Source organism: Coccinella septempunctata, chromosome 1 (assembly GCF_907165205.1).
Source record: "Coccinella septempunctata chromosome 1, icCocSept1.1, whole genome shotgun sequence".
NCBI lineage: Eukaryota > Metazoa > Arthropoda > Insecta > Coleoptera > Coccinellidae > Coccinella > Coccinella septempunctata.
This window is the reverse complement of record NC_058189.1, coordinates 53,016,790-53,033,344: the sequence shown is the minus strand read 5'-3', so window position 1 is coordinate 53,033,344 and position 16,555 is coordinate 53,016,790. Positions and strand designations below refer to the sequence as shown.

Genomic DNA, 16,555 nt, shown 5'->3' with positions numbered 1-16,555 from the left:
GCGTTTTTTTCATTTTCCTAGATATACCTACTACAATGTTACGAAAAAAAATATTGAATGAATATTTCCGGGATAATTTTACTATGAGATAAAACGGGAAATAAGGGAAAATTTTCGATATCTAATCGAGAAGGAAATCCTTTCCTCGCGACTTTCTGGAATTATTAATTGATAGCTAGGTGTATATTTTTTCAATAATTATTTCTGATTAGCAGAAGTTTCATTTTATCACTTCCTTTTATCTGAAACGAATTTGTCAATAGGGGAAATGGAATTATTACTTCCCCGTTAGTTAGAATCGTCATATTCCTCATTACCTCATTAAAATTCAGTGAAATCTTGCAGTGCATTCGTAGTTCCCTTGGAAAATTTTGAGGTAAATTTCTCTGCGATTTTGGCAAACAGCGATCACTCTTTATTAGTTCGAAAAAAACAAAAATAATCTACAAATTATTTTCACCAGTATTCGAATAATTAAAGAGGTATTCATCAAAGCTTACCTCTATTAGACGGTGTAAATGTGCCGAAAAATATAATTTTTTTTTTACTGCTCTTGCTTAGATACAGAGATGGTACCTAAAAAGCAATTTTCAGGAAACCAGAAAACTGATCGGACATTCTATAGAAAAAGCGAGAAGACAATCAAACAAATTCAGGTGTTGTTCCCCAAAATTGCAACAGGTAGAAAAGCCACTTTTAAAATTTGTTTCGCAGGAAACTTTTTTACTTATTCATATTATACCACTGGAAAATTAATTTTTCATAGCTTGATTCATTTTAAACGAATATGGTCTCCTTAAATTTCTTATTAGAAGTAACATTTTTTGAATAAACAAAATTATGAACAGGTAGGTGCCTACGTATGATGAATCGTATAGGCTGGAATTATCTTTGAAATTATTATTATTATTATTATTTACCCAAGTAGGTAATCAATGATGTTGATTATCTTTGAACTTAAATTTACTTAGTTGCTGGATATCATGATGACCAAAATTGTTTTTTATTGCGCTTCCGCTAGGGTAGATTGTCTGGTCAACTTCATTTTTCTGTTTTCTGGTCTCTAAGAAAAAATTGCTGTTCAGGTGCCATCTTTGGGGGATGTATGTGAGCAGTGGCGGTTTCTCAAACAAAAATTTTATTTATTTTTCACTAGGAATCATCCCTTGAATTTTTTCGCAACTATTTATACCCTGTATACAGGATGAGTCTTTGACGCGTAACTTTTTCCTATACCAATTTTTCCGAATCGTTGAAAAACCATAAAAAATATTATTTTTAGTGCTATCTCAAAAACGGTTTTATCAAATGAAATGAATTTCGGAATAAAGTTTTTCTTTTATTTGATAAATCTTTTTCGAACACAAGATATCACCCACGTCTTCCAGTTTTCTCATTATGACCATTACGTAGCATGAAAATACCAGAAATTCAAAGAACCCAACTCTTGAAACTAAGCTCTAGCTTAGTTTCAAGAGTTGGATTCATGAATATTTGAACGTTTTGTAAAATGAAGTACATATTCCTCATAGTTTCTCTATAATACGCCGTTTTCGTCTAATTTGATGTTCAAAAATAAAAAATATCTGTGATATTCGGAAAATTGGGTAATTTGGCTGAATGCAATTCTGGATCGACAGAGATGTATAGTGCCATATAGATTCAGCAGTCTCTGGATTCAGCTTGTTATTGTGAAGGAAATTTTATTTCTCCAGGGGTGGCATAGCCCATTATGAAAACTTAAAATGGCTATATCTTTTCATCAGGGCCGAATAGGAAAAAATGGTATAGACCATTACTAGACTATACCAGTATAGTCTTAATCTCAAGACTATACCAGTTTGGTCTTAATCTCAAGACTATATTGGTAAAATATTTTTACGAGTCAAAGACTTATCCTGTATGAAAAACAATGATTTGTCGAAAAAAATTTTTCGTCTTGTGGCTTTTTCCAAAAATGTCGTAATGCCTATTAGTTATATAATCTTTGCATATATTCCTTGAGTTTTGCCAATAATTTAGACTCCTTCGAACCTTCGATGGTTCTGATTGAACTTCATGTATATCGTTACACTTTCCCACTAGACAAATTCTTGACGAAATAACATAATAATTCTTTCCCCGAGTTCAAGAATTCTGTGGAAATGAGCAAACCCGCAAACCGCCAACAGCAGTAATTTCCTAGAAATTTCTTGAATCGATGATCGAAAAACATACATTGATAATCTCAAAATTCTCAACTGGAAATTCCGTTGTTATTGTTGTGATTATTCTATAATACCTACATTTATGACAAAAAACCCTAGTTCTAGTTCAGTTCTTGTCTCAATAGAGGTAATATAAATATTTTGCTTTGAATTTGTATGTTTTATTCATTTTGACTACAAGTTTGAGCTTTGATAATAATAATTATAGACTTTAATCTGCTGTAGTTTCTGAGAAAATAAATTTAATTCACCTCAAGGATACAAGGAACTTTTGAAGGGCTGTAAGTTCTCACTATTCCGTTGTTCTTAGAGTACTGTGGTGTATAATTGAGCACTAATTCTGAGACACCCTGTGCCTGTATACCTAGTAGAAAAAAATTCTAGGTCGACCTTTTTATTCTTTTCTCTATTTTAGGTATACATGAATCTTTTCAATTTATGGTCCTGTTTTTATAATATGCTACTATAAACGATTGCCATATAAAAGTATAGTGTTCAAATGGCTGGTATGATTAACTTTATTCTCATGGGAAATGAGTAGGATAATACCAAAATGTAGTCATGGGATTGTTGATCATGACTTTTGAAAGTGATAAAAGTTACATGAAAATGTTGGAAAAAACTTTTCAAATCAAGCAATGAATAGGTATTACCTATCTTCTCATTTGTATTTTGTATAATTAAGGCTGAGTTCTTTCTAAACATTCTAATAATATATTCCAACTTTCGATTAACCAAATAAAATGGGTCCCAACATAACTTTTAAACGGGAACATTGCTCAATTATCAGTCGACTTCAATTGAAATTATCAGCGCTTCCTTTTTATCCAATTGCTCTAGAGCTTACTTTGCTCAAACACGACAGTGCCACGAGAACTGAGTACGGTTTCATTTCTGGTCAGATTAGAACTAGAACTTTTATCATTTCGGACCATAGTTCCTATCGATAGGAATGTGGGACCAACAGCCCCTTTTTCAGATCAGGGGGTTTTAATCCAAATCAGCAATTATTTCGCCGATAAGTATCAGTCTCTTTTATCGCTAGCTATGGTATTTTCTTTCTGTTCCGCTGTATTTTGGTGTTTCTTATAATCTTGATATGGACATGTAATTATGTCAATTTACTTTATCTTTCATCTTTGTGCTATGTCGTAATTTTCCCAATTATCAACAATGAATTGACAGGCAAAAAAACTCGGGTTTAATAAGTATAACTTTTCATCCCCATAATAAATAAGAGCAAATAAAAAACCCATCAATGACCAAGTCATACTCAGCAACACATTGTCCATCCATTTCTGGTACTAAAAGTTAGATTTTTCATTTAAAAAACGCAACTACATTACCTACTAGTGCATGACAAACTTCACAGTTATAGATGATAACGAAAACATGAATTTTGTACTTACTTTTAAGGTACTCTGATAGATAGGTATGTTATATTTTTCTTCATAAACTTTTTAGGGCTTTCACTCCCAATCTCTGAAACAAAATCAATTAAAAATGAAATCAACGATTTGCTCCTGCGTAAATTCTTGCACTAATTTGTCAGGAGCAAATTAACTAGAAAAAATTGTTGCCTGACAAATGAACTGAAAATAAATAACGTTGAAATTATAATTCTAAGTTGTAACGTTTCGGAGTCTATATCAGACTCCTTCATCAGACGAAAAATCTATTTTAGAAAATCTTCTGAATTGTGGCTTTTGTTTGACATTAATTGTCAATGTTATATTTTGTTGAAATATTACCTTATTATATCTGAGAAAATTTATTCTTTCTCTTACCAACGCATAACCGAACTTGTTTTTAATCTTTTCCGAACCGCATTACTCCGAGCCTAATTCTCAGGAATTTTGGAATCAATCTATTATCTCTGCAATTAATGTCAAACAAAAGCCACAATTCAGAAGATTTTCTAAAATAGATTTTTCGTCTGATGAAGGAGTCTGATATAGACTCCGAAACGTTACAACTTAGAATTATAATTTCAACGTTATTTATTTTGAGTTCATTGTCAGGCAACAATTTTTTCTAGTTAATTTGCTCCTGACAAATTAGTGCAAGAATTCACGCAGGAGCAAATCGTTGATTTCATTTTTAATTGATTTTGTTTCAGAGATTAGGAGTGAAAACCCTAAAAAGTTTATGAAGAAATGCAGAATCCTCCCAGAATAAATTTCAATCGATATGTTATATTTTTATTGATTAATATGGTTGGTGTTTTTTTATGGCATGTATCTATATGGAGTCAATTCTTGGGGTAATTTTGCTCAATTTTAATGTTAATTCACATGGGTATCGATAGAATGAATACTGGAAGGCCATTAAGATATTTTGTCTTTCACTTCAGCCTTTTTGCATAAATTTTTTGTCTGCAATACGTAGAAAGCTAATCGCTCTTGCGTGAATCAGGTAAGTCACCACCAATACTTGAATTTTGTCGCGTACCCCAACGGTCAACTGGCGTACCTCAAGGGGTCAGACTTATCTCTGCAAGGGGTACACTGAGCATCCAGAACCTATACATCTCTGCCGCCGGACACCTCTCTATGAATAAACTTCTCCTTTCTATTCTTTATTTTGATTTTTTCGAAGTACTTCAACCTGATTTCGAACAAATTTTTAGAAACAAAGTAACAGTTTTACCCTTGTAGACTACTTTGACGTCTATGAACTCAAGATATTTTGTTGCACCATTGAATATATTAAACCCCAATAGAACGTATTAGGGTCTAGGGGGTTTAATACACAATAGTTGCACTAAACATTGTAGAAGAAGGAGCAATAACTGAAAATATCTATAGTAGTGAGCTTTCAAAGAACCCAACTCTTGAAACTAAGTAGTCCGCCATTTAATGAATATTTGAACGTTTTGTAAAATAAATATTCTTCATTATTTCTGGTATAATGCGCCGTTTTTGAGTAATTTGATGTTCAAAAATTGAATAATATCTGTGAAATTCTAAAAATTGGGTACTTTGACCAAATGCAACTCTCTTTAAACGATCCACAGATGTGTAGTGTCATAGTATCAGCTAGTTATTCTGAAGGTAATTTTGTTTTTCCAGGGGTGGCACAGCTCGTTATGAAAACTTAAAATTAATTATCTTTTTATTGGGGCCGAATCGGAAAAAACGGCATAGGAAAAAAGTGTCTCTTTTGACCCCAAGAATCTGCTGTTAAAATATTTTTACGAGTCAAAGTATAATTTTGTTTCAACAAAAAATACTCGAAGCTAAAACTTTACATTTTCTGTTTTTAAAACTTCTATAACGTCACTGAGTATATGATTTCGTACGGTCTTTTATGTTAATGATTTCTAAGGCATTAGGAATGTTCGTAGTGTTTCACTGAAAATCGGAAATGTTAGTTTTCCAACTCCTTTCTTCATTTTTGATGGGTCTGTACCATCTCCTCGGTCTACTGGCGACTGTGTCAACAGGTATATAGGCGTCCAAAACATTAGTTATCTAGTGACCTCTAATGTTCCACGGAAGATGAGATTTAGATAGTCATACATATAGCATTCTTCGGTTTCGAAAACTGGTTAGGCCATTAGCCTCAATTCAATTCATGAACGCACAGTATACTGTGCGTTGTATACAACGCATTTTGAAACCTGGAGTGAATTGTTTATGCCCGTAGTATTGGTTTTAAAGTGGGGCTTAGCCGTCCGGCGTATTTTTGCGTGTGTTGGCCCACGTCCTCTAGAGAAGAGGATATATTAGTGTGATCATACGCGCACTATCGATAACTGACCCGCGAAAAAAGCGCGCAACTTGAAGCTCCCATCAGAGTTATTCTTTCGAAAGAAATTTCCTTCTTTGCCCACTTGGAAATTTTGGAAATCTCAGCGGGTAAGTTTTAATTGAACCACTTTCATTCGAAACTTCGTTTTAATTACTCTGCTGCATGGAATAATCAGTGTTTTTGGTAGATGGGGAGAAATGCTTTACGTCTTGATTATTTGAAGGATGTATGCGCCGAAACGTTGTAGTAGTGGTAATTAAGATAACACGAATGGAAATAATAGTGCTTATGAATGCTGCTTTATTTGCAGAGTGAGATCCAGGCAGTTTTGATTGGGTTTGTTCCGGTTATTGTAATTGGTTGATGTTAAAAAATTGGCCCTCCATGCTTGAATTTGAATTTAATCATAGAAATTTTACATAAAGGTTCTGGGAACACCCTAGCACGGGGGTAATCCATATCTAGGGACACTTTGCATAAATACTGTATGGCGAGGTCTAAATTCTCATTACTCAAAAATTAATTCAGCTATGGTCTAGTCGTGAAAATCTTTTATGCAGGGTGATCCAGATCGTAACCAAGAAATTTTAACCACGTATTGTACATCAAAAATAAGCCCTAGTTTGTCATATAAACATATGTCGAGAAATGTTTCCTCTACGAGATACGGGGTGTTAAATTTATAGAAAAAAAAATATTTTTTATTAATAACTTTAACACTGCTTGACATATTTTTATGAAATTTGTCACATAGGTTTTGAGCGTCAAGGAGCACTTTTTGCATAATATCATTTCTTTTCTATTCTACCAGTGGCGTCCGTACTGCAGCAAGACTGAATATTTTCAGATAAAAAATGACACGCCACTGGTTTTTCCGACAATAAAAATTACTATTTAAATCCTTATTTAATTTGGAGCAAATTCGATCTCTTGACTTTTCGCTGTACGAGGCACCGTTTCTGGTTAAAAAAATAAAACACATTCTCATGCATGAAGAAATGAAGAAATTTGATGTGGTAGGTACATAATAATAATAAGACTATTTTTGTGTGATATTTTTTCTGGAACACTGCCACCTGTTCTCACCAAAAAAAGTTCTGCAAAAGAACAGGTGGCAGTGTTCCAGAAAAAATATCACCCTGTAGATCTTCTATCGAAATTGCCATGTCACGTGGTGAGAACTCTAAAATGTAATATCTATGCCAAATTTCAGTTGAATAACTTGTGAAGTGTAGATAGTATGAGAAAAAAACTTGAAAAAAATTCAAACTTCAACACTCTGTATCTCGAAAACGAAACGTTTGCGACCCTATGTTTATGGGACTTTTTTTTCTTAAACTCACTTAAGGAATCTCCCCTTTTCGTTTGTACGTTCAATTTAGGAACACCCTGTATAAATACAGGGTGTCCGCGTCATGGGGCAGCGGTCGATTACTCTAATTCTATTAACTTTACAAAAAAGAGTTTCAAATAAAACTTTCCTCTTTTTAAGTAGAGCGTCTCCTAAAATTATTTAGAACTATACAAAGTGTTTCGTTTCATCTCCACAGCTATCAACTTCATTATTTTGAATGGAACACCCTATATATTTTTACATTTATGAATTCCTTGTTAAATTTGAATATATGTTTGATAATACAGCTATGTCTGAATTCTCAACGGTTTTCGAGAAATTTGACTTTTTATTAATATTTTGACAGTTTGAGGTACTTACATAAAGGACTATAGCCATGGGCGCCCGCAGAAATTTTTCTCAGGGGGGGCAAAATATCATCTACGATTAGTTTTACTGAAAGAAAAATTTCTCTAACGGTGTCTATCAGAATCTCAGGGGGGGCCGTGGCCCCCCCTGGTCCCCCCCTGCGGGCGCCCATGACTATAGCTCCGTCCCTATTCTATGTAATTGATTCAGATTTGGACTGCCTCTAGTCAATAAATGATACACTAAAAGTTTTCTTTGTAAATAACCATATTATATACAGGATCCACGAAAACGTAGATCCATGTATCAAAACGAAAATTCATCAAAATCTTCATTTTTTTAAATGGCAACCCAAATTTTTTTCCGGTTCCCCCTGTATATAACATTGTTACTTACAAAGAAAATTTTTGTGAATCATGTTCAGTGGTTTTCGAGGAGTGACCAAAATTTTGCATTTGTTTTTAAAATTCCTAAGTAAACTGTCTGAGGGTAATTTTCTCATGTTCGATATCAAATTCAAATTTTATTGAGAACAAATAAATGAAATTTCCATTTCTAGTGAGATGAACTGAAATTCGTCTTGGAATATTTCTCGGTTTATATCTTCCAAGGAAATCAATAATAATAACCTTGCATTCATAGCAAAGCACATAGTCTGCCCAAAAAAGAAAACATTCATTCAGAGTTGAAAAAGTAATTGAATTTATTCAATGGGAATAATGAATTTTGCCAACCTTAATCGTGTAGAATTTTTATCGGTAAGACAAGAAGGTCAAGGAGTAGGTTATTAAAATTTAGAAATTGTCAACATTATTTTGATATGGTCCATTATTTTGCCAGATTCCAAAAATATTCGATTTTTTTTCCTAAAGTGGTGAATTTTTCACCATGTGGGCAGGAATTTTCTGCCCTTTATTCCAAGTAATTTAATTTTTTTTTCTATTGGTCCCTTTCAATAACCATAGATAGCTGGTAGAAATTTTTCCGAAAAACTTATGGAAATATGTGTTTATTATGCGGAAAAATCAATAGACTTCACACTATATTCGAAAGTGAACTGCATTTAATTTTTTGGGGACTTTACTTTCTCGCATTCTCACATAATTTTTCTATACATTTATACCTAATATTGTCACCAAAGCTCATTCGAAAGATGAGGAATTTTAATGATTACATTCAAATTTAATTAGGATCGTCATTTGCTCCACGGAAGTCAGCATGTAGATAATTACGAATTTTGTCATTCGTTACTGTTTCTAACTGTTCGAATGATCTTGGGTAATTATTTTGTTTTGTGTCTGTCTATACGGTGATACCGAAGGTGATTCCATAATAACAACAAAAAAAAGAGAATCGTTTCTCATAAAATTTGTAAGTTCACTCGAGCCGTTACTAATGAATTAATTAAAATCATCTCTTTGACCCTAATTCCCATCAAAATTATAATTATATTTCCTTTCCACTGAACACCCTGTATAAGTCAGAGTCGTATGGCAAACCACGTCAAATATGATAAAAATATTTCAAATTGAACAGAAATGGTAGGTATGTCATTTTCGTGATTAAAAATAGTAGGTGGTTATACATAATTTTCGAGGCCGCTTTTGATAATTCTTGATAAGGAACCTAAGATAATTCAAAAAAATTATAAAGAAGAGTTCATATGAAAAATTCTATTATAGCACGCTAAAATTCTTGATGAAATAAAACTGGCATTTATGTAACCCTCATCACTCGGATAAATGTTGAATTGGTCAATGAGAAAACTAAAGAAATTCCATTTTTCAACCTATGCCTTATCATCAATGAATCGTTTTTCTACAGAGGACATTGTGGACAATATATAGTTAAAGGAAGAAATTATAGGTTTGTTTTGAATATTCCACTCGTAGCTACTATACTAATGACAAATGCGTCTTCCGTAATAGAGAACTTTGACTGTGACATTAATTCGAATCATCAATGTTGAATAAATTTAGAAGGTAGGAAGTCGAAATGGATGAAGGCGTGACCTTAAAACAATCTATTTGTGACAATAAGCCAAATCTGCTTTATATAATCGAGGCTCCAAAAGTTTTGGAAAAAAAGCCAAATAATATCAATTGGTTCACCACATTGAGAACCTCTCAGTATAATACATAATATAGACTTATACAGGGTGAGTCTTTGACTCTGACAAATAATTTAATAGTAGATTCTTGAGGTCGAAAGAAACACTTTTTTGCTGTACCATTTTTTCCGATTCGGCCCTAGAAAAACAAAATTACCTCCAGAATCCAGTGGCGGATTTACATATTTGCCGCCAGTATATAGGCTGTTTGAATTTTGCCGCCCTTACCATAATTATTTAGTTCAAAATATTAATGACAATTTTTGTGTCAGTAAAAATGTAACTTTGAGATTTGTACACTGTGGTCCTAATAACTATTCATAATTATTGTGGCCTAGCGAATCGATGTGTCAGTTCCCGAGTTCCCAGATCATTTTTACAACGCAACGATTAAGTTGAGATTTCACAAGAAATAGAACGTTTATTTCTGAATGAAATAAAATTTACTCAAAGACTTCTAATGAGGCGAAGTAATGGATATATTAATTGATATTCGTCACACAGTGATATACATTCAGTAAACGTAATTAATTCATTTTTGTTGGGCACACATTTTAAAATAGAATAGATATATTTTATATCAAACGGAAAGACTAAATTTATTATCATTAAGTATGGTACACCATATATACATGGTAACATGGTCCATAGGAATAGTTGCAAAAAATAAAGGGGGTGATTCTTCGTCAGAAAATAGGGTGGACCATTAATGTAAAATTTACTTTTCTGAGCCCCTCTAATAGTTACAGCCCGAAAAGCAGTTTTTAATTTTTTCCTTGAGAATCGAGAAACTGACAAAAATGAAATCAAAAGCAGATATTTTATGCGGGGTAGAAATTTTCGGTGCTGTTCCTCTATGATTGAAAGTGCCAGAAAAACCCCTAAACATTGTTCCGCAAGAAACTTTTTTCCATATCCAGATTTTACAATAGAAGATTGATTTTGGATATCTTGATCCATTCTTAACAAATAAGGTCTCTTGTAGTTTCTTGGGAAAATTCACGGTTTTTCAGGAAAAAAAGAGACAGTAAAACAAAGTGCATATCGAATATTTCTGCAATTGTGCACACAATCATCTTAATGAGTATATGTGATAAAAATCTCAAGATGATTTTTTGAGAATGGATTAAGTTATCCAAAATTAATTATTTATTATAAGATATGAATATCGAAAAAGTTTCTTGCTAAGCAAGGATCAGGGATGGATTTTTCTACCCCTTTCTATCATAGACGAACAGAACCAAAATTTTTTTAATGCCTTTCCGCCCGTATAAAATATCTGCTTGATTCAAAACAATAAAATAGGAACGTAAGTCATAAGAGTCTCGCCTCGGGTTTCATAAAGCTTGATCAGGGAATCAATGCTTGATCGACCAACAGACGTCAATTTGTTTTCAATCGTTAATTCAGTCATGATCATTCAGAATATCATTCTCGCATCAAATTATGATGTTTATACGTCCATTAAATTATTCTCAATTGCTATACTTCTTCAATATATTCAGCAATGAAAAGGTGTCAGTGAGTTCATTTTAGAAATCAAGTGACTGTCAAATCGTTGATCGCACAATCAAAGTTTTATGAAACCCGCTGTTAAAATATCTTTCTGCTATGTCGTAATACGAAATTTTTTTCATTAGTTCTGACTTTATACGAGTACACAAAAGAGCCACAGCGTTCAGCTTTTCTTGGCTTAAATGTGGTTCTTAGATACCTAACTTTTCAACCTTTTCTAGCAAAAAAAGCTTCTCTCTTCCGAATAATTTGTCGCTGGTTTATACAGGTTGGGCAAAATTCGTTGTCTACTGAGGAAACTCGAGAACTATGGCAGCTGGAAGAAATCGGATGACACATTCCCGAGCTCTCTTTCACAGAAAAAAAAATAGTAAAAACCGTTCTTGAGTTATTAGCAAAAAGTAAAATTTTGACGATTTCGAAAAGTTCTCATAACTTTTTTGTCTTTGAAGTTATGTGAAACTTGAACCTTCTACAGACCCTTTTTTACGTAAAATCTACTGACGAGCACCAAATAATTTTTCATTTCGAAACATTAGGCGAACTTTCGTTTTTTTAAATGCAAACTTTCATTGAATTTGTTATTTTTGAATTGAACAAAAAGATTCTGTGAGTAGAATCTACGTACAAAAATGACAAAGAAGGTTAAGTTTCAGATCTGTAACTTCAAACACAAAAAAGTTATGAGAACTTTCCGAAATCGTCAAAATCCCAATTTTTGTTTATAACTCAAAATCTAAAAATGATAGACCGGTTCTGTTTTCAGATTTGAAAATATATATCATCCGTTTTTTCCTAGCTGCTATAGTTCTCGAGATCCCCTCAGTAGACAACTAATTTTGCCCAGCCTGTACATAGAGCCTTAGATACGAACGTCTGGACAAACATTTCTTGAATTGTGTTTTCGTAGGAACTGAAGAAACACATCCCAACGATTCAGAATCTAGTTTCACCAAAATTTTTCACCCCCACGAAGTTTCAGTATAGAGTTCAATGCGGCCGAAATAAGAGGGGAAACAGGAAAATATAGTAATGATGCACTACTTGTTCAGTTTTTTTTATATTTGGGGAGAGTCAGATGTAGATAGATATTAAAATATCTAATTACAGAAACTGAAATGTTTCTATAATTAGTGTAAACAAAATTGTCCCCAAATTTGCCGCCCCCTGAAATCTGCCGCCCTAGGCTGCAGCCTACTCAGCCTCTATGGTAAATCCGCTACTGCCAGAATCTGTGACACTACACATCTGTGGATCTCTTAGAAAGAGTTGCATTCGGTGAAAGTAACCAATTTTTCGAATTTCACAGATATTTTTAATTTTTGAACATCAAATTACTCGAAAACAGCGCATTATATAATACTAGAAAATATGAAGAATACTTTTATTTTACAAAACGTTCAAATATTCATAAAATAGCGTCCAACTCAGTTTCAAGTTTCAAGAGTGGGGTTCTTTGAGTTTTTTGTATTTTTTTGGTACGTAATGGTCATAATGAGAAAACTGGAAACGAGGGTGATATCTTGTGTTCGAAAAAGATTAATCAAATAGATAAAAAACTATATTCCGCAATTCATTTCATTCGAGAGTTTGGGCGATTGAATTAAAAATATCATTTTTTATGGGTTTTCAACAGTGTCGATTAGGAAAAATGGTTTAGGAAAAAAGTGCTTCTTTTGACCTCAAGAATCTATTGTTCAAATATTTGTACGAGTCAAAGACTCACCCTGTATTTGTAGAATCGTAAGCATCAATACTTACTGTAGTAAAGGTGGAAATTAATCGATTATTATGTACCTATATACCAGAGTGAATAAAGATATTTTGAAAATCTTTCTTGTGGTGTGTGTAGGGTGTTCAAAAGCACAATTTAAAATTATTGTCATATACAGGACTATATACAGGGTCTTCGAAAACAAAGATATAGACCAAAGTTACACTTTTTTAAATGTAACACTCTGTATTTGAACTCAAAAATGGAATGGCAAGCTCAAATTATTATGATTTTCTTCAGATCACTTTATACCTTAGAAGGACCATTTACGAGATAATGGCGAAAATGGTTTATTAGCTTTGAATTAAAAATCGAAAATTGCTCAGAAACTATCAGGTTCAGATGTGGAAAAATTTTATGAAGATAGTTTCGAAATTAATTTTTACGTTCAACGAGATATAGAAATACCGAGTGTGCCATTTGAAATAAGAAAGTTTTCGACGATTATTTGTAGTTGATGTTTGAGAATTAATTATGATCACTCTATATTCCAGAGTTGAAATTTTCTTTTATATGTAGGAGTAGCCAACTTATCTACTCGAAAAAATACTGTCTGATCGCTGGCGTAACTAGTTTCTTCATTAATTGCTATTTAAAAAAACTCCATATTTTCGATTTTTCGCCATTATCTCGTAAAGGGTGCTTCTGAGCAATAAAGTAATCTGAAGAAACTCATCATAACTTGAGCTTGCCATTCCATGTTTGAGGTCAAATATAGGGTGTTACATTTAAAAAAGTGCAACTTTGGTCTATATCTTTGTTTTCGAATACTCTGTATATATGACAATAATTTTAAATTGTGCTTTCGGACATCCTACACACACCACAAGAAAAGATTTTCAAAATATCTTCATTTATGCCCTCAAAATGAGCGCAGCGTCTGGGGTGGGCCACCCGGTATGTATTTTCATATTCCGAGGGTCCTTCATCTCTAATTCGCTGAAATGGAACTCTCCATAGGTGAGATCTCCGAAAAAAAAAAACACAGAATTGTTTCTATGGATGTTCTCTGAAGAGAAGGGTGCCTTTTTTTACAAACATGCTAGGATATCAGAGAAGATTCTCAGCTGAGAATTCGAAGCCTGTGAGAAATCAGGGTAGTTTCAAGGAATGGTAAATCTTCAAAACATCTGTCAAACAAACAGACGAAGAATTTTAACGAAATATCTCCTGCCATTTCAATTATATCAATGAAAAAATGAGAAAAGTTCCCATTTTCGACATTGTAGATTCAAGGGGGGTTTCATTGCATTGCGACCTTAAGATCCATTGTACCCCCAATCAGAGCTTATTTCATATCTTATCAGGAAATAACAAAAATCTCCGAAAACTAAAGTTTTCTTCTGGATCTAGATTGGGGGTTGAATATTATGTGGAAAATAATCAATTTTTCCCTTTTTGGCTTAGCAGTTTTCTGAATGAAGAACTACTCATCTTTTTATCTTAAGTGCTCTTGGCTCTTGGAATGGTATTGGAATCTGAGTTGAACCTCCAAAAAATAAGTGACACCTCCTCGCAATCTTTTACTCCGGTCCAGCTCGTGGGAATGAATACATCAAATACAACGAAGTCATTCATCAGAGACAACAAGGTTGTCTCTGCCTCATAATAATAATCTTACCTCACTAATAAGTCGTCTTATACAGGGTGTCCCGGGAAGAATGCGACAAACAGATACCATGAATTAATGTGATCAGGGTGGACTAGTATCAAGAGGTTTCAATGACCTGAGTGCCCTTGTTTGGGATATACAGGGTGATGCTCATCTTATATGAGTGAAATTTGACAGTTCAATAACTCTTGAACAAATCGACCGAATGATTTCAAATTTTGAAGTTTTGTCACCTTTAATATCGCCTTTCTTCAATATTTCTGAAATCGAATAAATCAGATCCGTATTGGGAAAATTTCAGACTCTTCCTCTTTTCGTGAATGTTGGATCACCCCGAACGTGGACATTATGTTTTTTTTTTCGTTTTCGTACCAACAAAGAATTATTTCAGAATAAAAATTATTGATCTCCGCTAGGCACTGTCATACAGGGTGATCAATAAACGTTCCCTTATCAGTGAAACCTCATAGTTCAATAAATCTTGAACTTATTATTACTGATAAGTTCAAGATTTATTTTTTTTTTCGACTGCCTTCCTTGAAATTTTCTTCAAATTGAATGTAATTGTAATTTTCTCGTATGGGCTCAGAATAAGCCGAGATCAATAATTCAAAAAAAAGTTAGAAAGTTAGATTCTCGATAAATGTTTGGTACGGTATCTACAACAATTGTTCGATTGGCCCTCATAATTTTGAATATAGGTTGAAAGAAGAAATTTATAAGAATTTTTTGGAACATACTTTGTCTGGTTTGTTAGAAAACATTCCAATGGAAACATTGTGGTTGAAACATGATGGCGCTCCTGTGCTAATGCAACACTTTTTAAAACAGATGGATTGGTAGAGGTGGGCATGTGGCTTGGCCTCCCCGATCCCCTGATCTGACACCATTGGATTATTTTTTATGGGGAGCGCTTAAACAAGAGGTCTATGGAGTAAAGATAAACAGTTGGAATCAACTACATACAAATAATGATTAATGTTTGCGATATTATTGAATCACAACTGAATACGACAGCGAAAGCTGTGAAACAACACTATCAACGTGCTCAAAAATGTATTGAAATGGAGAAAACCTCTTCGAACAATTCCTGAACTGAAAATTTTTCTATTTAATTTGTTTTTGAGTTTGAATATCTTCAATTTCTTTTTGCTCTTTTTTATTCTATTCATTGATTGGAAGTTTTCTCAAATAGATTCGTTTCATTTGTGAATACGATTTGATATCTTAACCCGAACTCGCTACTTGAACACTAGTTCAGTCATAAAAATCATAGTGTTCACGCATAGGCTGATACGATATCACCGGAAATATAGGAAGTCTGAAATTTTGCTAGTCCGGCTCTGTTTTTCCAATTTGATGGAAATTTCAAGGAAGGCAGTCGATAAGGGTGACAAAACTGCAAAATTTGAAATAATTTTACCTATAAGTTCAAGAATTATTGAAGGGAATGTTTATTGATCACCATGAATATCGGCGCCAAGCAGAGATTAAGAATTTTCATTTTGAATTGATTCTTTGTAGTTACGAAAACGTAAAAAAATCATAATGTCCACGTATAGAGTGATCCAATATTCAGCAAAATAGGAAAAGTCTAAAATTTTCTCAGTGCGGACCTGATTTATTCGATTTCAGAAATATTGAAGATAGGTAATAGTAAAGGGTGACAAAACTTCAAAATTTGAAATCATTCGATCGATAAGTTCAAGAGTTATTGAACAGTGAAATTCCACTCATAAGATGAACATCACCCTGTATATCCCAAAGGCACTCAGGCGATGCTAGTCCAGCCATGAAATTAATTCAAGGTATCCGTTTTTCACATTCTTCCCGGGACACCCTGTATAAGTGCACCTACTATAAAAAAATGAATTATAATAAG

The 16,555-nt window shown here is 33.3% G+C and overlaps 1 protein-coding gene across 3 annotated transcripts in view; it reads left to right on the top strand.

Annotated features, from left to right (window-relative positions):
* Positions 1-252: 252 nt before the first annotated feature.
* The window catches only part of LOC123322180 (carbonic anhydrase), a 34,470-nt gene continuing 18,167 nt past the window's right edge, over positions 253-16,555 (top strand). Inside the window, exon 1 of one of the 3 annotated variants that reach the window (XM_044910055.1) lies at positions 253-376. Coding sequence is in view for 1 of the 3 variants with exons in the window: in XM_044910050.1 (XP_044765985.1) it covers positions 6,253-6,296 (44 nt within the window). In the remaining 2 variants the exon portion in view is untranslated. Of the gene's footprint in view, positions 377-5,901; positions 6,068-6,237; positions 6,297-16,555 lie in introns of those variants that run through there. The other 2 variants (XM_044910063.1, XM_044910050.1) reach the window with 2 other exon arrangements.